This window comes from Cygnus olor, chromosome 1 (assembly GCF_009769625.2).
Source record: "Cygnus olor isolate bCygOlo1 chromosome 1, bCygOlo1.pri.v2, whole genome shotgun sequence".
NCBI classification, from domain to species: Eukaryota; Metazoa; Chordata; class Aves; order Anseriformes; family Anatidae; genus Cygnus; species Cygnus olor.
Window position 1 is genome coordinate 64,470,642 of NC_049169.1, and position 22,094 is coordinate 64,492,735.

Sequence of the window (22,094 nt, forward strand, 5' to 3'; positions counted from 1 at the left end):
CATTCTTCTCTGGATTCTTACTGTCCCTGCCAAGGTCCTTTAGAGCTATGTGGATGCTAAATATTAGACCTCGCTCCAAAAATATTGAACTTTTTTTTGGGGCCATTCTGAAAGACTCAACATCAGCATTCTGATGAAAATTCACTGCACTCTCCCCACACAGCTTTGGACCTGACTCTTTTTTTTTTTCTTTTTCTTTCTTTTTTTTTTTTTTTTTTTTAATCTGCTGGACTTTCAATTCCTAAAGGAAAAAAAAATGGAATGGAATTTTCAAGAACATTTCTTCCTCTTTTTAAATAGCTCTTTTAAAAATTCATATTTTTCAAATCACGTATATTTAAACCAGGAACTTTTAATAGCATTTTATCAGTTTCCTGCATTAGCTCCAATGTTTTTAAATGTACATTTTAATGCTTCAAGACATAAGTCATTGTTGGATGCAAATTAGGGGATTTCTGAATATATCTGGAAAGTTAATAAAAAAGAGAAGCATGAAAAGAGATGCAAGACCCTACATTAAAGATTATAGCTAAATATATCTGGAGAGAGAGAAAGATGTTACATTAAAAGCCTACTCAAAATATTAGTATATATTAAGAGTCTACTGACAAATGTTTGTTGAAATAGTGACAGCAGGACATTATAGGACGGTCTGTTTTTGTTCCAAACAGAATAGGGGGAGAGAGGGGGGAAGCAAAAGCCAAAAAAAAGGAAGCTTTGATGAAATAATTCATTTTAATTATTGTCACCACCATTTAGAGCTCAGTCCTGCATCATTTAATTGTACTTTTGACATTGCCTCCCAGAAGCATATTTCAGAAAATGAAGTAATATGTGGTAAAAAAAAAAAAGCACTAAAAAAATTCCTTTAATAAAAGCTTGTTCCTGCAGAGTTAGTTTCAAACTGGAAACAATTTTTCATCTTTTCAAATATAAAAACTAAATAAAAGAAATCAATAATCTGTGGGAATAAGACTCACCTCTGTGAGAAGAAGTTCATCCAAACTCTTTGCTCTCAGTGGCAAGCACCTATTTAAGAATTTAAGTGGGTGTTCAAATAGCTGGGTTGTGTGAATAATTGTTTATTTGATGCAGTTGTTGAACCTAAAAATTAAAGTCTGGTTTTACCCCAAGTCAACCCCAGAACAAACTTATCAGTGCATTTGGTAAATCAAAAATAAACAAACACAGCTTTAGGGTAAATTGTTAGTTGTCTGTTTATTTGGGACCAACAATAATTCTGCCACTGTTTTCCAGATATGTGTAATCAAAGCAAAGGACTATAATCACAGTAGAACTTAGGCATCACCTTCTTCAGAGATTTTCCAATTTCTACCCAACTGGAGATCTAGTGAAAACTTGGAATTCTTATGTGAAATACGTTATTTCTGAATGAGAAGTGAAATACATATTAAACATTTCCAGTGGTGTTATTACTCTTGCATTTCAACCTTTCAGATACTTTCTATTGCTCTTAAGTATTCACATGAAGTTATTTCATTTCAAAGCCTACTGTATTAGGCTATTACAATTCCTTTATGCTGCAGGCCAAATTTCCTGGTAGTCCTATATTAACAGCATTGCAATAACTGTATGCCAGGGTGCCATGTTAATTTCACAAGATTCTTCTCTAGAAACATGAATTTATTTTGTATCTGTATTATAACATCGGGTCCTTACTTAGTTCTGTTTTAAAGAGCTACATGTATAACCTTCCTGCTCATTCACAAATCAGTAGGATATGTGTTTCTCACTTCAGCCTTTAATTCCCCCTTGCTCCCCCCTTTTAGGGATATGTCAACAAGCCAAAATAATGTTGGTATGCTACACAACATTCATTTTAACAGTGAGAATCTTGTCATTGTTTCATAAAAAATCAGTGCATTTATTTAATAAATATTTCTTACAGTACTTCTATGTGTTAGCTAAACTGTGTAGCTCATTCTTTTTTTTTTTTATAAAAAAAAAGGATTAAGCACCAATAAATAACTACCCCTTGTATTTATTTATTCCCTGCTCTCGGGAGAAGACAGAAGGCTTAGCAAAAAATACACCCTCAAAACTCACAAGTCTGGAGAGTTTCATACAGACTGGAGCCCGTGAAAGGGGTTTATGCTCCAGTGCTAATGCTTCTTCCTTGAGAAATGGACTACATTTGTGGACTACACTACATCTGTGCCACCTCTGTGGCATGTGACACGGTTCTGTTGTGGTCCATCCCAGCATCCTGATCAGGAACTGCTGAAACAGAAGGGCTGTACCTGGGTGATGGTGCAGGACTCTCCCCTCTCTTCCTACCAGCCTTAGGACTTCATCTGTGAAATTGGGATATCCAAACAATTTGTTGGGAAAAAAGAAAAGTATTTTGGCATTCCTATGTTGTCCTCATTGTTTTAAATGTCCATAATGTTCAGTGAGTGCATTTAAAATTCACAAATAATTTTGCCTTGACTGAATGCTTATTTTGGCAAATTAACAATTTATGACAAACAATTAACTACATCAGCTTCAACATGACCTTCTGTAGTGGGTGAGCACATCCACTCAAATGAGCCAGGAACAAAGAATTTTCAGCAGGAAGGAAGATAGGACCCCAGCCAAGCTCCAAGCCTCTCAGTTCAGGCTGAGTATCAATCAAAACCAAAGACATGATCTCAAATCCATACTGATCATGAATATGTCCCATTGAATGCCGAGAATCAAGGCTGAGCCCAAAAATCCAATGAGGTTGTTCAGGCAGCCCTCTCTATCCATTTTTGTCAGAGTATTTTGCTGCCAGGCAGGGATGCTGTGCTGGAATTGCAGTGACAAGCTGCATCCTGCTCTGACTGCCGAGACCGCACAGGTCTCCTCTGCCTGCAAAAGCCTTGGGGTAGTCCTGCCTTTAAAAGCAGGCGGTGATGGATGTGGTGGTGTACGGGGAGGGGGTCTTCCAGCCTTGACCTTTCCAGCAGGCAGGGAAGTAGGCTAAGCACAGAGATAGCCGGGACAGGTCAAGTCAAACAGCATTAGGAGCAAGAAGCTGGCCTGTAAGGAAAAGAGTCAAAGGACTCAGGACCTTCAAAAACATACGAACAAACAAACAAAAAAACAACAAACAGCTGTGAGTAGGAAAGAATATCTGAAAGGATGCAAATGGATAAACACAAAGGAAGAGGAGGAATTTGTTTGGGTAGCTTGAAATGAGCAAGGAGCACTTACCAGAAAGCAAATAAAAATATAGAACAGCTACAAGAATACTCCTTAAAATTCAGACTGACCTGGCAGCTATGGCGTTGGCTCCAGCAGGGATTAGGGGCAGCCCCTTCTCTCTTATTGTGCTGAGTAGTATTTACAGTTGACAGCTCCTGATTTTATTTGTGACATTATCCCCGATAGCCATGCAAACTGTGGCACATTGCTCCACATTGACTCACTGCTACTTCAGAGCCACTAGAAAAGCAATGCAGACATCACACAGGGCGAGAGCTTGGCTCCCACTACAGTCAATGAGAGCTTTACTCTCTGGCTTTACTGTCACGTAGCGAACCGTTGCCTTTAGCTCTACATTTCCCATAAAAGAGCATTTGCACTTTCCAGGAGCCCACTGAATGAACGGTCTGATGGCTGCAGCATCGCTGTTCAAGCAGGGACAAGTTCCAGTCAGAGCTAGCTACCAGTTCGGCTGAAGCAGCAGTGACACCACTGGAAGTGCCAGCAAGGATGAAGAGGGTTAATTAGCACAGTGCTAGAAATGCCAGCAGTTGCCAGAATATCATCTCCACGTGGGTTCCCATCACAGTAACTCCTTGGGTTTAGCTGAGCCTGCACGAGCAATAAGGAGGTAGTTTTTGCTCCTACTCCTCTTTGGAGCCCCAGCCAGGACAGGCAGACTGTCACGCTGGGAGTGTTACGGTCTCTCTGAATATAACCAGGCTGCTTGGCCTTGAGTGTGCACCATTGCCTGCACAGAAGGGATGGAAATACAACAAATTAATGCCCCAAACAACATTGTTTCAGTCACAGGCAGTTTTTTGTTGTTGTTGTTGTTGTTGTTTTTTCCTATGCCTGTTCTATTCAGCTTGGTATAATACTGCTTATGTCCTAAAATCTATGCTGTGAAACACAGAATGTACATTATGGAAGAATTCCTGCTGCTGCTACAGCCTCAGCCTCTCCATTTTCAAAAGCTTGGGACTATATATCCATCACTTGCATGATGCATTAGCGCCAGGTTTGCAATAGGAAACAACGTTTTATTTAGCTCCTCCTGAAAACTGACTCGATCTCACTTTTTAACCTGACTGGCTTCATTCTGGAACCACCAGAGACAAAGAATACTATGTCCTTTTTTTTTTTTTTCAAGAGAGCAAAGCTCATAGAGTATCAACAGAATGTATCTGCATCTGAAAGACTGATAAAAGTACGCAACTGCAGGCAGCTGCTCCAGTTAGACAGACTTCTGTGCGTGGCCTGAACCCACTGATTTCAAAATGGTGTCTCATGTGCCTACTTGTCTGGAGCAGCTTATAGGATTGGGGTCAGAGTTTCAGCTACCAGGGGAAGCCTCTCCCTTACCCCTGCCTCCAGTTTTTTCTTATGATCATCATATTTCTATCATCTTTAGTAGCACTAATGCAGCCTGATCCCTCTAAACTATGTCATACTGGTAGAAGGGGAAAATATGCCCGTCTGTTCTCTCCTTTCTATTCTCTCTCTCTCTCTCTCTCTCTTTAAAACCTGTTAGGTGCGATGACCTGCATGAGAGTGCTGGATTTATTTGGGGAGATTTGGCTACTAATTCATATGTACTAGGACTGAAAGACATGATCTGAATTTGGGATGCCTGTCTATTAATAATCAGTTTGTTATCTTAATAAATATTTGTGATGTGTTTATCTGACATAGATGACATATTTATTATTACAAATAGGCTTATTGGTCATGATTCACATCGGTCTCTATTATTTTGGACTGTTTTCATTTATCTGTAGGCAGCTCATGCTGTTTTATATATTCTGTCACAGTTGGTTGTGTTTTGCCTTTTTGTGCTGATCTCTGTAAAAAAAAACGCAGCACGTAGGAAATTAAAAAACAATGAGAATGTTTCCAAAATCGTTGCTGTACCACATCCATCCAGCAGTAATTTAAATGTGTATGAAACAGAGTACAAACCTGAACAGATGGGAAGCTTTTAAACAAAACCTAACTTAAGACATCAGCGAATGACACTGGCTACTTTGGGATACAGACCTGAAACTAAGACAGAGTCAATGGAAGAGCTAGTTTTGTGTTTTGACCCAGGCCCAGGTACCTACAGGCTCCTGTGCTGTGATATCTTTGGAGAGAGGATCCTGTTTGCACATGTGGCCTTGATCCCTCATTCAGGTATGTGATGCTGCCGTCGTTCTTCAGTTCTGCACGGAAAATGTGCCAGGTAAGTACAACTGGAGCAAAACTCTGAGACTGCCTGCTACAGGGTGATGTGGATGCTAAAAAATCAGACAGGCTCAAGGGGAGACGAGCCAAGCTGGTACAAATGTACTGAGGGGCTTTTTAATGCACGGGTATCACCTCTGGCTCAGGAATTCTGTTTGGAAGCATATTTGGGGAAAGTATCATTTTGTGCTGCTCCCACTGTAATTCTCTTTCCTAGGTATCTGCTTTTGACTGTTAATTTATATGTTCTTAAAGTCTTACACAGTGGATTTCAACCTAACTATTAACTCTTTTGAGTCTTCCTTTCAACCACACTCAGCATGTCTTTATAACAAACATTCAGCCAATCTCTCCAGTTTACTGAGAAACACTTCAGAAACCTCCTGTCCTCCCACCTTTCTGCCTGCTTCTGAACATTCACTTCTCTTTCACAGCTTCTACAGCAGTCTTGCCCCGCAGACCAAACATCAGCCTGCCGCCGGCCTCAGTTCTGCTCACCCCAATGACTAACAGACTATTCATCCCTCACCCTATCAATTCTGCATGTTTCCCTGTGTTTCATGTTTCCCAATTCACATCAATTTTCTTTCCTCACCATCCCCAACCTCTGTTACTGCTTTCAGCTCCTAAGCCCTCCCTCTCTGCCTCCAGAGATAGAACTCCTTATCCTTTGCCATTTCTTTCTGCACCTTCCCAAGGTTAGTGCTGCAGAGAGTGCCGCAGGGCGAAGAAGTAACTCAACTGTCATCTCTGCATGGGACAGAAATAAGGAGCAGAGCTGCTGTGAGCTTTTGTTTTTCCTTTTTTCTTTTCTTCCATCCTTTAAAAATGAGTGTAGTGTTGTTTGAGAAAATACTTATGCCCACTCTCTGAAAAGGTCTGATAGGATGCTTTTACATGGGGAAATGGGCAAATATAGTAACCAGCAAATCAGCGGGGAATTTATCTCTGGCCGAATTAAAACATTGTAAGGTTATAGCAGCTTGCTTTGCTAGTAGATTCACTTCAACCACTGCCAGAATCCCATCACTTGTGAGGAAATTCACAAGACAAAATAGCATGCACCCAGAGCCTGTGTAATCATCACACCTTCCTTCTGTTAAGCTTATGCACACTACACAAAAGCTAGAGCTGTGTTCTACCATTATCTGACCCACCTCCTGCCTTCTGCAGCTGGGCCCCCCAAAGCAGTGTGGTCCCTTGTGTCCTTTGCCAGAGGCTGTGCAGTCAGAGGCCTGGCTGTACAGAGTCAATTGCAGGAGCGTGGATGGTGGTAGCTGTCTGAAGCAATTCCACCATGTTCCTGAAAGAAGAGTCACAAACAAGTTCTTCTGGTTTTGAGTCACAGGTTCTCCCTTTTGCCTCTTCATTTGCTCCTTAAAATTCTTTTAGACACTAAAATACACCACAGAAATATTTATCACAAGTCAGCATGTCTGAGCACAAGCGACCCTATTGATAAGCAAATTTGAAGGCCAAGGTTAACCTGAGCAGAAGCCTGACCCCATAAATAATGAGCAGCAAAAGTCAGGAACACATTTGAGTAGAGACCTCTTCAGCAAACATTTGGCCTGCTTCTAGGTGGACCATACTGTGCATCAGCAAATATGAAGAATTACCTCAAAATCCAAAAGAATTACTTAACTTTAAAAAAAATGGTATCATTTAAAGAGTTCAGTCTGTTTAGCTTGCTAAAAATAATATCATCAGGTGATCTGATCCAGTCACCTTCAAGGAGAGAAAAGCTTTAGGACTAGAGAGCTCTTTATCCTAGAGGAGAATGGCGTAAATACTCACAGCAGGAAAGTAAAAAGCATAGATTCAAATGAGAAAAATATTCCAACTCGTCAACACTGACGGGCATTAACTACTGGGACACAATATCAAGGAATGAGACAAGTTCTCTATTTTTTACTACCTTCATAGTTGCACCAGAGGCATTTCTGGAGATAGATTGCTCATAAACTCAAGTTCCAGTTTCAATGGCTGCATGGGATTATATGGTATGTAGCGTGTCAGGCCAGATGCTTTATTGATTTGTCCTGGCCTTAATTTCCCTGAAAAGTCAGCATCTGCTTACCCCTGTTACGTAACAGGAGTACAGACCAAACAAGCCACTCTTTCAAGGTGAAACAGGACGCCACTGTGGGGCTGAAATCAGAAAGCAGAGTCAAGAGCAGTGCTCCCTCTACTTCAGATGAGGATTGACTCAAGGCAGGACGAGCCCTCTGGCATCCTGGTTTTGCTTCTGCACCTAAAGGCCAGGCGGTATAGTCTGCACACTTACCTACGTTCTGTAACCTGAAATCTGCAACAAGGTGAACTTTCTCTCTCATGTTATGGCTGTCAAATTGTTAATTCACACGGGTATCACAGAATCAGAAGCAAAGGGAAAATATCTTGTTCTAGAAACCGAACATAAAATGCTGAGATGTGGTAAGGATGAATACTTCGGTTTCTTTCATTACATTTTTTTTTCTCTTCAGTGGAGTACAGCTAAGCTGACATATAAATATATTAAACAGCTGCTCATCAGAAAAATGGTATATTGTATCCTTAACTGAAATTTATTCTGTTCATGGATTTTTTTTTTATTTATTTCTTGATTTTCTTGACTATATTTGATCTCTGCCACTGCAGAAAAATCTTCTACTTGGAGTATGAGTTTAGACTTAACATTTTTCCATTCTTTTTTTTCATTTTTTTTCCCTGTGTATATTATGCAAGGTCAGATCACACAAACTTGTCTCATCTGAAAATCCCTGTTTAATTCAGCGGGACTGGTCAGATAAGATTTGGAGACTCATGCTCATATTCCACCTTTTTCACTTTACTGCAGTATTTACAAAAGACTCAACAACTGTCAGTTCAAACAAAAACCTGACTGACACTGAATAAATGTCTCCGCATAGCTTTTGCTCTCTAAAATTAATCAATTAAGTGGGCAAAGCTTCACTTCATGAAAAAGACAGGAGATAATGTAACATTCAGCAACATTAAAAAGGAAAATGCACTCCAAAGAGGGACTTTGATTCCTTTTAAGTTGCAGTAAATAATGCAAGGTTGCAATAGCACATTTCAGATACACTCAAGATTTTAAAATGTGTCAAAACTACACATCTCAGCTAAGGCTACAATACCGAATTTGTACCTTTTTCTTGATGAGCAGCTGTTTTAAAATATTTATATGTCAGCTTAGCTGTACTCCACTGAAGAGAAAAAAAAAAAAGAAGCGAAGAAAGAAACTGAAGTATTTCTCCTTATCACATCTCAGCTCTTTATGTTTGATTTATAGAACAAGATATTTTCCCTTTGCTTCTGATTTTTTGATACCTGTGTGAATTAACAATTCGACAGCCATAACATGAGAGAGACAGTTCACTTGTTACAGATTTCAGGTTGCAGAACGTGGGTAGTGTAGAGTGCAGACTATACCGCCTGGCTTTTAGGTGCAGAAGCAAAACCAGGATGCCAGAGGGCTCGTCCTGCCTTGAGTCAATCCTCATCTGAAGTAGAGGGAGCACTGCTCTTGACTCTGTGCTTTCTGATTACAGCCCCACAGCGGTGTCCTATGTGATTGTGGGCAACACACTTTACTTGGTCTTAGCTTCAGTTTATCCATCTATTTAACAGGTGTAAGCAGATACTGACTTGGCTTAGACTCAGGATGGTGAAACATCTCTCATTGATCTGAATAGTTTTGGATGAGGCCTTAAGTGAAAGAAGCCTGAGTGAAAGAAGCATTCAGGAGATGCAGATTTTTTTTCCCATCCATGAATTATGCATGAGTACATTGTGATTGTCTTGATTCTATCCTCTATTTTGAAATTATTCATCTAATTCCTTCAGAAAATTTTTGGTCTGTAGGCTGTTTGCAAGTAGTTTTGAGAATGTCTACTCAAGCAGCTGCTAACTTCCAGGTGGGGGGTGGAAAAGACCCATCTTCCCCCAGAAAGCAGAATGGACAGGTGTCAACACAAGACTGTGATCATTCCCTTCCCTTCCCTTCCCTTCCCTTCCCTTCCCTTCCCTTCCCTTCCCTTCCCTTCCCTTCCCTTCCCTTCCCTTCCCTTCCCTTCCCTTCCCTTCCCTTCCCTTCCCTTCCCTTCCCTTCCCTTCCCTTCCCTTCCCTTCCCGTCCCGTCCCGTCCCGTCCCGTCCCGTCCCGTCCCGTCCCTGCCCTGCCCTGCCCTGCCCTGCCCTGCCCTGCCCTGCCCTGCCCTTCCATGCCCTTCCCTTCCCTTTCATGCCCTTCCCTTCCCTTCCATGCCCTTCCCACCTTGCCCTTCCATGCCCTTCCATGCCCTTCCCTCTTTAATTCATTTTTTTAAGACTATATGTGTTATGCTTCCGTATGTTCTTCTTATCCCTCTTAAGAACTGGATGAGAATGGACACAGTGGAAAACACCACTGGGTGTAGTGATTTCACTCCAAATTCTGCCACAGTTTAAGGTCAACAGGAAGTAGGGGAGAACATGTTAGTTTAACTAAGGTGGGTTGGCCAACATTAAATCTGCCATTCCTTGAGCTCTAAGGACTTGACCTTGAACACCAATAATCTATGTTGTATTCAGGTGTCCTTGTACAAAATTCTCCTTCTCCTAAAAGTGAGACAATAGTAATACATGTCTTATAAAAGTATGTATAAAAACCAACCAACCAATGAAAACAAACCAAAACAAAACAAAAACCAAACAAACAAACACAAAACTATCATAAAATTATGATAATAAGACCACAAAACCATCGCTGGGAACCTAAGCTGTGTGGCCTGCATCTCTGACTGGTAGTACTTTGGATACTGAACTACCAGTAGAAAGTCATTACCTTGCAAGCCCTGAACCAGGTACGTGCTGGAGAACGAGATCAATGCAAGAAATGGAGAGAAGACTGCCTGAGTTTCTTGTGAGAAGCTCCTGTCCAGGAGAAGATGTAATTGTGAGGAAGGAATGGAGAGAAGACTGCCTGAGTTTCTTGTGAGAAGCTCCTGTCCAGGAGAAGATGTAATTGTGAGGAAGGAAATGCCTTGAACAGAATTTCAAATGGAAAAACACATAAAGTCCCTACTGGTCAGAAGGCTGGAACAATTTGCTTGCATCACGTTTCGGTGAGCTGCTGTAAATTGAAGAGGGATTAGAACCTCTCAGAAAAAGTTACAAGAACACTCTGCAGTATTTTTTTTTCTGCAGATGAAACACCTGAAGATGTTACTACCTTCTGTGTCATGTATGCTTATTAATATACTAATTTATAGATTCGCTCTACTCTGACTGAAGTAAATATCTAAATAAATATAAAATTCAATCCTGTAATATTAGACCTTTCCATGAAATCCTAGGGTTTGACTCATTTGCATTTTGCTTTGTTTATATAATGCATGCTTATTTTAATTACTATTGCTTCACTTTAATTGTAATTCTCTGTGCAATGCCAGAGCACCTTGCTAAGTGGATAAGGGAAGCACTTTATTCCATAATAACATAATTAATCCATTATTATTCATTATTATTTTTTTTTCTGGAATGAACTGAAAAGAATCAGGACTTTGAAAAACACAATACCAACAAATTATCTATAGCGAAAATAATTTTAACAGAATTCATACTTTCATCATCTTCACCATTGTTTTCCTCTAGATATCATCTCTCCTAAATGGAGAAGCAGTAGCATTTAATGACCTGAAGATTGGGCTAAATGCCAAAGATGCTCGAAATCAGAGATCACCCACCCTGTCCCCTGCCCTGCTTCCTGTGTGCCCTTGGACAAGTCATTGAATCACTCTGTGACCCCACTTCCCTATTTCTGATGGCTGCAATCCTAGCATTCACCTTCAACGGAACGGTAAAGCTTACTTCACTAATGTGCAGAGCTTTGCAAATGATATATACTAGGTACTGTGGCAGCGTAATCAAAGGGACACAATGATGGCTGGATAAAAGAGGAGGCGTTTCCTAGCTATGCAGGATTCTTGCTTACCGAGCAAAAGAAGACATTCAATTTCTTCTGATATCCTTGCAGATTCCTCTTGAATGAATACCCTCTCTTCATTGAATTTTCTTATTACAAAGGATTATGTAACTCTATTACCTCTTGAAATTTTGTAAGTAGATCCCTGCATAGTCTTTCATGTTAGGCACAAAAGCATTGTGCTGCTTCTTCCTTTGGCACATGCTCTCTGGAAACCTGGAAGGTCAGGGCTGGTCTTACCATTTTTGTCTGCCAGTCCCCAGACCCACACAGAAAACTGGTTTCTTTCTGATTCTCCTAGCTCATTCATTCAATCTATGGCTGTAGGTCCTTGTCTGTTTTATTTATGACAAAAAATTATGAGTAGAAACTGGGCTACTGAGGCTGGTCAAGCAAATAGACTGCAAAAAAAGCGAATAAATATATCAAGTCCATTCCAGACAGTAAAATTCACGTTGCCTGATGAGCATTCAAGCACCATGACACAGGACATCCAAGCTGTATTGTCCCATCCCTGGTCTTCCACACCAGGATACTTTTTAGTTACTATTACCTTAAGAATACGTACCACAACCTGTCTTACTGTATACGGATAGGCCAGCACAATGTCTATGGCCCTTATTCCGTTGTTGCTTTTATCCAGGTGGGCAGAAAAGGAACATTATGTCCAACATGAAGATAGAACTGCGCACAGAGCTAGCCCCTAAGTGTTGAAACAGCCTGTTCCATTCCGCAAGAGAAACAATCCCTGCCTAAAGTCTCTCCTAATGAGGACAAGGAAGCTCTCTTATCTTTGTGTGTGTGTGTATGTACGTATACCAATGTACCCACAGCTATCCCATGTTCTTTCCCAGAATTCTTTTCCATGCCAAAAGTACATGATTTCCTCTGGTTTCCCTGGACTCCATTCCTGTGAGACAGGACTGAACTGATGCTGCTCAGTAGTGTCTCTTGAAAGGAGGCAGCATACCAGCACAGTTTCCTAAATGATCATTTCTACTCTTACCCCAAAGTATCTTAGGTGCTTTCATCTCCCCTGTGTTTCTGCGTGTGCCTTTTTTCACATTCCCCTACAACCATCTCTCACCTTGCTACACAACGCTAGTTCCTGTTCAGTGGACCCCCCCTCACAAGACATTAATGGCACACCAGGCAGTGAGGTGGAGAAAGGTCTCTCTTTAATATTTCCATTAAAATCGTAAGTGTGGGGGATTTGAGTGCTCTTAGAGTTCACTCTGGGGTCTTCCCCTGACACACAGGGGACATACTGCAATGTTTCACGATCCCCCAAAGCCATCTCTAAGTGCTTGCAAGAGAACTGTGAATAGCAGTTCATTTTTAGAAGTAATCTGTGAACGGTTTCTAATCCTGGTGATCCTGTTTGCATCAGTTTACATTCCCAAGGCTATCTGTGAACAGAAAGGACTGGAAATACACCTTTCCGCTCATCTGAGGCTGAGATTCTCCTTCACATTTCTTGGTTCCTCACTTCAGGAGCTCCTTGCTACGGTGCAGTTTTTGCTGATCTGAAAAGGCAAAATGAAAGTAGTTCTACCCTCAAAATGATCTATTTAAGAATAGTTGCTTTTCATTCTGTGGACCTGCACCTTTTGGATGCTCAGTCAAATCTACTGACATGCTTGCCTAAAATCAGGACTGCTTGCTACTCCTCCTGGACCTTCAGAGCCAACGGTGACTGACAAGGTTGCTGCTCTGTTACCCTCCACAGAGATCATCAAAATTCTTCACGGATCTACGCTGGAGTCCCTGTAAATAAGCAGGCTGCCTTTACCTAGGCTACCTAGTAATGAATATGACTGAAAGTACACAGATTGTTTCCTCAGACCCAAGTTTGTAAGTTTGTGAACTCATAGATGTGCATGAGGAAGGGCAAGGGACGGCATTTCTTGAGAAATGGACATCATCTGCAAAGAAATGAATAGTGAGGGCCCTGCCTGTCTTCTCTCTGCCCCACACGCCCAAGCGGAGCTCCGCACTTTGTCCCGTTTTCTTCCCAAGAAGCCAAAGGAGACCAAAGATTCAGAGGAGCGGCAAACTCGTGGGGATGCGGCAGGTTCCTCTGACATCCATTTTCCTTGGTAACTCCTTCCCTCCTGCGTGCTAACAAGGCAGCGTGAAAAACAGGACCGCTACCGACAGGGCAGCCAAAAACACCTCAAATTATTCCAGTTTGGTTAAGTGTAACCGAAAAAATGAAAAAAAAAATAATAAAAGAAACCACTAAGTCATGATGGGAATTAAAAAAAAAGGCACCACGCGGAAATGCCACCGAGGGAGGCCAGCAGACCGCGGCGGGCTGGCGGGGGGCTCCCGTCAGGCGCTGCCTCCCCTCAGCACGTCGGTGACAGGGACAGGGACAGGGGCGGGCACCCCCCGGGGTCCCCCCCTCAGCCGCCCCCCTCTCGGGGCCGGGACCCCCTCAGCACCCGCCCGCCCCCCTCCGTCCCCCGGCGCCTGCGCGGCGGGGCAGGGGCGGGCTCTCGGCGGCGGCGCCCCCCCCCCCCCCCCCCCGCCCCCAAAACGGCCGCCTCGCCCCCCCCGCGGCTCCACCGGGCGGCCGTTGGCCGGGCGCGTGCCCGCGCGGGCGGGCGGGCGAGCGGGCGGGCGCGCGCGCTCCGGCGGGTGCGTGCGCGCGCGCGCGCTCCGGCGGGTGCGTGCGGGCCGCCTCCCCGCAGCGAGGCGCCGCTCTGGCCGGCGGCCGGGCGGAGGGGGCCCGTCGGGTCCGCGCGGGGGCATGGAGAGCCTGCTGGAGAACCCGGTGCGCGCCGTGCTGTACCTGAAGGAGCTCACCGCCATCGTGCAGAACCAGCAGAGCCTCATCCACACCCAGCGGCAGCGCATCGACGAGCTGGAGCGGCGGCTGGACGAGCTGAGCACCGAGAACCGCAGCCTGCGCGGCCAGCAGCCGGCCCCCGGCGAGCCCCCCGCCGCCACCGCGCCCCCCCCGGGACCGCCGCCCGAGCACCCCCCGGGGCCGCCGCCGCCTTCGCCGCCTTCCCCGCCGCCTCCGCCGGGCCGGCCCGAGCCGCTCCAGCACCACCAACAGCTCCCGGCTCCGCCGCAGCTGCAGCAGCCCGCGGGGAAACCGGCGGCGGGGGGCGGCCCCGGGGGCGGCCGGGCGGCCGGGCACCAGCACCCCCCCGCGCAGCCCCCCGCGGAGAAGGAGGGCAGGGAGAAGGGGTGCTGCAGCGCCCTGCTCCACCACAAGACCCCGCCGGCCATCGGGAAGGGCATCCTGAGCAGGAGACCGGAGTGAGTGGGGGGCCCGGGGGCGAGGGGGAGCGGGGCTGTGTTCCCCCGCAGCGTGTGGGTGGGTGGGCGGGTGGGGGATCCCCGCTCCTCCCCTCCGTGCGCCCCTTCCCCGGGAGGGCAGGCAGAGTGCGAGGAGCAGAGCAGCCAGGATGCTCCTGCCTCCCATCCTGCCTCCCCGCTGACCGCTTTTCTTTCAGGGGCAGGTGTCCGTGGCCCGCCTGAGCCCACCCGGGCTGCCCGCTCGCACAGCATCGTGCCCTCATCGCCTGACATAAATACATAAGTCTTGGAGCAAACACGAGCACGGTGTAGCCCAGGCAGGGGGAAGCCTTCCTTCTGCTTGCCTGAAGTCACCGGCATCCGTCAAAAAGCCCATCGACCCTGGAAGGAAAATCCCAGCTCCCAGGAAGGAGCGGGGATTTTCCTGCCCTCCCTGATGTAAGGGGCGAGGGGACGCGTTACATTGCGCACGATGCATGTGGGTTCGCAGAGATACAGATGCCGTACATATGTTTGACATTTACGATGCGTATCGCACGCGCGTGTGGGTTGCCTTTTTTTTTGGTGAGTGGCACCTGATACCGATCCAGCGCTTCAAAAGGACCAAGTATTTTTTTGCTGGTCTTTCCCCTTCAGTGAAGAAAGCATGACTACTAGTGCTGAATACTGATAACGGTCTGTGTGCATGCATGTATAGTAAACAAGGATGAGCATTCCTGCACTGTAGCTGGTGGAAGAGGCTACTACTGAGGAGTCGCATTTGCTCGGATTGTGTGTCCCGTATATGCCGTCAGTTCGCCAGCTGGTAATAACAACTGCACTCGGCATTGTGCTGGCCTTGGTTTAGGCACTTTGAAAGCAGGGGAATGTTTTCTGCTTGAAGCCGGTTAGTGAACTTAGGAAGGGAAGGTGCTTAGTTTCTGATGTGGCTTCTTTCACGTGAGGAAGAAACTAATGTAAGTAGTACAACTAGAGCTGCTTTTCCTTTCTGGAATGAGCCCTATTGTTTTGCTTATAGTAATGCCAACATAAAGTACACAGGACAATGTATAGCCCTAAACGTCTTCCTTATCTCTTTTGACACTTTAAAAAAAACAAGGGCCCCTTCTCTGTCATGTTGGCTTTGAGCACAGAAGCATAGCTATGATATGGAGCTTTAATTTCAGACGGTGTAAGTAGAATTACACCACTTCACAACAGCAATCTATCACATGATTCTGTGAAAATCAGTAGAGAAATTACTATTGAAAGAAATACTATTAAAGGATTACGTACAGTCAAGGCATGCTTGAATCCCAAAAGACAGGTCCATACTCCTAAAATACTGCACTGTAATGATTCAGTTTTGCGATCACACCTTAAAGGAAGCAAGTGTATTAAAATACTCAGAGTATTGATACAGGTAGTAAGCATTTGCAGGGTCTGGCCCTTATTCATCATGCAGTGGATGAAGTTTTAAAAAGACGTGGGGCCAGATCCTGAGCTCATGCTGCTGTAAATCCGGAATGGCTTAGTTGAAGTCACTCAGTTGAAAACAGTGAGAAATCCGTATAAAAATGCATAATCAACCTCATTGTTTTTGAAATAGTGAACCCCTGCAGTGAGGGCTCTGTTAGAAATGTCGTATTAGCAAGGGCTTTCCTTTCTTCCGAACAGAGTTTCTAACATACGTCATTACACAGATTGAAGAATCAATTTCTGTGCATAAGTCTAAATGTCTCTTCCTTATCCGAGCTTTTTTGTCGTGGGGTTTGGTTGGGACAAGAATCGTGGATCTGTTCTACGTATCAAAAGGCACAAAGAGAAGTGCGTTAAGAACACAGCTGATCACTGACATATCGTACCACAATCTATAAATAACAGATAGATAGATAGATGGATGTAGCCTTTTTGTGGAAAGTCAGGGCTGCTGCTGGGGATAACATAGCAATCCCTGCAGCGCTCTTCACTCACGAAGATTGAAATAGTCTGCTTCTGTTTCCTTCTATAGCATAGGCAAACCAAAGTCTTTGTATAGAAAGGGAAATAGGAAAGATGCAAAACAGTCTACAGTTCTCACTCCTGCAGGTTCCTTTTTTTCCCCTTGATTGTGTACACCGGGTTTCATCCTCTCTCATCTCTGACTGTTAGAAGGAAATCAAAGGGACTGCAAAGCCTAACTTAAAGGCAACTCGAATGTGGAGGATCTTTCACCACCTTTTTGACAGCATGCCCAGTATCCCTTATGATCCAGCTGGCCAACCTGAGAGTTGTATTTTGGCTTTTGCGTGACAGCAGGGGACATGTACTTCAATACCTACACAGATTAGGTGTCTGCACTTCCTTCCTTCCTACGCAAATCTGAATGTGTTTTTCCCTGTAGTATAAACCCTGAAATTCAATGTCCTCTGTTTTTTTCCCCTTAGCCAAGAGTGTAAGAACTGGCTGCTCACTACAGAAAATGGCCACTCTAAACAGAACAGAAATGATATTTTAGCACGACAAGATGCAGTGGCTGAAATCAAGGGCTAAAGCAGTGCCCAGGCAGTGCCCGGCAATCATAACCCGGTGATGGGATTTCCTCTGCCTCTCACAAAACAGGAGGTTCTGGGCAGCATGTTTAAATGTACTGGTGGTGCCTCGTCTTACCTCAGACACAGCCCAGGGATTTTGCTCGATTTGATCTAGGATTGAGGTTTTTTGCAGCCCAGCTCACCTCAAGCCCTGGATAGAAGTCAAGAGCTGAGCTTTTGGACACATGTGACTATTCATGTCAAGTAGGGCAGTCTTCTGCAAGGGGCTTGGAAGGAAAAAACAACAGAATCATCTCTTCTTTTTAAGGGAAGTTCAGTCTTACTTTCGTTGTTAGCTCTCTTTAAAACTAATACAATTTTTGTTGTTGCTGTGTTTGCGTTTTTTTTCTTTTTAATAAGAAAATTACATTTTTAAAGAGAATAAAAACACAATCCCTCCTCTAGAGGGGAAGAATTCCTGAGTTTTTGCAGAGGCACACTAATTGTTGCCGCATGTTGCCTGAGAAAAGGTAGCACTGAGCTTACCTATGAAAGGAGAGACAGGGAGAAAGATTTTTGCAGAGATTCTGAGCAAGGATTAGGCTGATTATTATTCTATGGCATCTGTCTCTTTCTACCTTAGGAATCTATTGCATAAGCGCCTCACAGCTTTAAAAACAAAAAAATAAGGTCATTCGTCATGGAATGTTTTGCTTCAAAAATACAGGTTGCTAAATTAGCATGGCTTAGATCACCCTTACTAGGCAGCCTCTTGTCTTAAGGGACCACCCGAAAGTACCATCAAATGGCGTGAGTATAAATTTTCCTCCCCATCTTTATCAGAAAACTACCTTCTTTTCCAGTCCTCAGTACCCTTCATTGAGTATCAGAGAAATGCCACAGGGTTGAATTTAGCACATTAAGTCTAAATGGCCTGAATCTTGCAGTCTTTTTTTCAGTGGAACTCTCTCAGTGAAGCTCTGCCTATGGAAGGACTTCAGATTTTGAGCCCGTGCGTTTTCTGGAAAACTCACTTTGGGTAATACAATTAAATAATAGTTAACATTCAGTTGCTGTTTCTTCCATCGAAAGGTGTATATGCGATTTATGAACATTCAGTGTAGCATTCAAGTCTTCTTTTAATCATGACACCAACACTGAAAGCAGGTGTAGAAACAGTATTTGTCTGGCACGACTTATAGAAGCTAAGTAGCTCCTTTAAATTATTAGTCTCTGTTTGCTCTGCAAGATCGTCTCATCATGCAAAACAAACTCTTAAGACTCTTGGAAGAAATTTTCTAAAATCACGTTTTCCCAGAGGTCTTAGAGCTCATTTGTATTTGCATTAAGCTGAAACCTATTCTATTTTATTTTGTATTGGTTTAGGACAGTATTTTTTATCTTATTAAAGAGGCGTGTTTTAAAAGATACTGTTAGAGGCACCTAGTCGGTGCTGTGGTCTGAGGCTGTTTGCTGTATTTTTGTTTAATTTCAAAAGCTCAATTATGTAACTTTGAAATGAAGATATTGCATATGCAGAGGTGCTGTTTTCCATAATTTTTCTTTTTAACTATGCATTAATGTTCTATTCTATGGATTATCTCCAGGGTAAAGGCATTAGACAAAATCCCACAGATTTCAATGGGTACTAACAATAACTGTAAATATTACGGCTTACTATTAACATATTTTGCTATATTTGCGCATTGCACCAGCACACACAAAGAAAAAAAAAAGGAAAAAAAAAAGAAAAAAGGGAAAAAAAAAAGGCCAGAGCAACTCTGAATTGCCCGTGTACCCCAGATACCCATTCCATTCACTTTGGGTGCACAAGGAGTGCTACATATGCCCTCTGCTTTCATTCTTTTGGATTCAGATTTCCCCCAGCCTATTTCAGAGTCTAACTCCCTTGAGCTTTCACACACCAGAAATAGTTGCATTGGGGCTGCCCTGGGTTCTGAAAATCCCTGCTAGCAATGCACAGTTTCAGCATCAAAAGTTATTTGGAGTAGAGCGCTGTAAGCTGGTTTCAAATGACAGGAGTTTGCATTGGCATAGCTGCATGGATGCCAAAGCCCTGCTTAGACGAGACTGAAATAAAGATTACAATGAGAGCAGAAGAGAAAGTAGAGTCTCTATGAATGTGTCCCATTTTAAGATATATCTGTACTGGTTCCATTCACATGGTAATCAGCCTAAGACATTCTTTAAGATACGAACACACCTGCGTCATATCTGCATCAGGGCCTATAAAGTCCCAGGCAAAGGAATATGGAATTAATGATTCATAACAATATTATAAGAAATCAGATGAGGCAAGAGAAGGAAAAAGTCTCAGCTTAGGAGGAGTTCAGGATGAAATTCTAGGTATAAAATGGCGTAGTAAAGATGGCATGAGGAATTCCCCCCACGGGGACAGGACTGCAATATGATGCTATATAATGTCCCAGCCAGAGAAACACACTATCAAGGCCTAAAAATGCTGCTGTGGGAAGTCTTACTGGCTGGCTGGCAGCCTCGGGAAGGAGTCTGTGTGCAGTACTAACTGTTGTGTTTGGGACAGATACTGCTGAGTTTGGCGTCCCGAGCCCAGCAGTCTAACAAAGACTCACGCTAACCTTAACAACAATAAGCCAGGGCTCAAAGCAACAGCAAAAAAGGTGAAATGTTTAATGCTTAAATGCAGGGATGCATACGCATTATTTTGTTTTTCTCGTGAGATGGAGATATTTTTATGTCACTCAGCTATACGCTCTGTTGCAGCCAGGATGCTCTTCTCTGGTGGCAAGGGTACCTTTCTTGCACATGCTTTGTGTCGGCCCGCTTGGTGTCACTTCGGAGGTTAAGGCTCACGAGGGGACTTCAGGAGCAATGGGCTTGCATGGCAACACTGTTAGCAATCAAAAGAATTCATGCATAGCTGTTTGAAAATTGTATAAATGGAAAAATACCCCAGATGAATAGGTATTAAAGACACCTTTGAGAATTTCTGCCAGGTGACTCTTGGGCCGGCTGTCCCTTTCTTTGCAACACATGGAGCATGGAAGGACACCTATCGTTCTGAGATTGCAACAAGTGATTGATACTCCCTGTCCTTCGCAAAAAGATGTGCACACGGGAATATACAGTTTGGGCATGGTACATACAGCTTATGCATGCAGCAAGTGGCTACTTGTAGGAGGCATAGACTGTACACATTTTCACCTACACCCTACATGAAATTATTTGCACTTTTATTCAGAGTAAGCCAGAGAAATCTAGCCTGGGGATGCTTTTCTAGTCCTTGGAAGATGCCAGACTGGAGCTTGGTAGCGGGCAGTTTGGTCTTTGATTAATTTCGGCATCTCTCTACTCATTCAAAGGAAGTGTTTACCTGATAAAACAAAAAATATTTCTGCAATATACCTATAAGTACCTATAGACAAATGGATGTGTTAGATTGTAGTGATATGCCTATCTTACATTTACTTTTTTTTTTCCTTCTGCGTTGTAATCCAGGTAGAAACAGTGAAAAAGAGCTATTGTCTCTATCTTAATCTTTCTGTACCTAGGGTTTATAGACCCTCTGCTTTTGCTGTTATTTTCCCTATAATAGCCTTGGTGCTTTTTCCCCCTTTCTTTTAGTTCAATGATGTGTTTTTTTCCGTTATTTTTTTCCCTTTTTTTCCACCTTCATTCTCTGGTATGAAACCTTTTGTTGTTTCTCCCTTAGGAAGACATTATAGAAAGGCAGAAATATTCCTCTGTATAACGGATGGAAAATATTTCATTTGACATAAATTACCTGTAGCCTGTAATCATGGCTTGGTCCACATTCCATGGAACCATGTAAGAACAAATGAGCAAACGAGAAAATAGTCATTTATGGAGACAGAGCCTGAAATGTGACCTTTTTTCCTTTCCTTTCATACCTTTAAAATATATATATATATAAATTTTTCCCCCAAAGAGTAGTATCTTGAAACAAATTAATAATATTCTTATACTCATCTATTCTGGAATTTGTCATTTCATTTATCTAAGCCCTAGGTGAGAAAATGAGAGTTGGATTTGTTTTGAGCAATGGCTCTGTTTAAGAGGCAGAAAGATCTTAGAGTAGTGGACTAACAGTCTTAAGATCAAAGTTCAATCCCTCCTAAATGTATTTTTAACTGTCTTCTGATGCTGGACAGTCCCTTTCATCTCTGTATTTTTTAAGATCTGTAGCAAAGCAATTGGGGATATATTGTTACAGATAAGAGTGGGCAGACAGATCAGGAACAATCCTTTTTATAAATTTCAGCATAGGAAGGAGTATAAATCTCCTGTCATTACTTGCAATGTGTACTGCAGAGCAATATGTGTATTTGCACATACGAGAGAGAATGTATTTGCATGAGCGTTTGCCTACCGTAAATGTCTAAGAGCAAAGTTGAAACAGCACCTAGCTTCTGTGCTTTTTACATACAGAAAAGCAAATTGTCAGCTGGAGGAAATCAGTGTATCTTTACTGACGTCAATACAGCCATGGCAATTTACATCACCTGAGGATGTGTACTAGATTTTGTGCATCTGTCCTCACACACAAATACATATGCATCCACTAGTGTAAATGAGTGTTGACAATAGCAATAGATAGCAACTGATCACAGAGATAACACTGAACAATGAGAAAGCCATTAAACAGCATTCTGATCCTTCCTCTAGTAGGTTTGTAATATTTTCCTATGGTATTTTAATTTAAGTTAAACGTTTTGCCGCTGCAGACTTATAAATATATATTTGTTCTGTTTTATAATGTTCTTTTTCTGTGCTCTGCCTTTTGTATACACTCACAGGCTGCTTCTCACACAGGTATTATTTTTATTGCCTTTGCTGAGATTATGTCCATTGATCAGCTGTTATTTTCATGTGCTCTGAAGTTATAACTTTCTGACAGGGATAGAAGGGAATCAATATTTTCCA

The 22,094-nt window shown here is 43.1% G+C and overlaps 1 protein-coding gene and 1 long non-coding RNA gene across 6 annotated transcripts in view; one reads left to right on the plus strand and one right to left on the minus strand.

The window, feature by feature from the left end:
• Positions 1-1,204: 1,204 nt before the first annotated feature.
• On the minus strand, positions 1,205-14,345 carry LOC121072493. Its single transcript, XR_005821264.1, has 7 exons — positions 14,183-14,345; positions 11,395-12,911; positions 10,246-10,334; positions 6,576-6,721; positions 5,298-5,396; positions 3,261-3,943; positions 1,205-3,027 (listed from the first exon to the last, which is right to left on the minus strand). It is a non-coding gene; the product is annotated as an uncharacterized LOC121072493 (long non-coding RNA).
• The window catches only part of IQSEC3 (IQ motif and Sec7 domain ArfGEF 3), a 99,374-nt gene continuing 91,337 nt past the window's right edge, over positions 14,058-22,094 (plus strand). For 4 of the 5 annotated variants that reach the window (XM_040562051.1, XM_040562076.1, XM_040562071.1 and 1 more), the window contains exon 1: positions 14,058-14,658. In XM_040562051.1, the coding sequence (XP_040417985.1) occupies positions 14,141-14,658 (518 nt within the window). In that variant the 5' untranslated portion in view covers positions 14,058-14,140. The remainder of the gene's footprint in view (positions 14,659-22,094) is intronic. The other variant, XM_040562089.1, reaches the window with a different exon arrangement.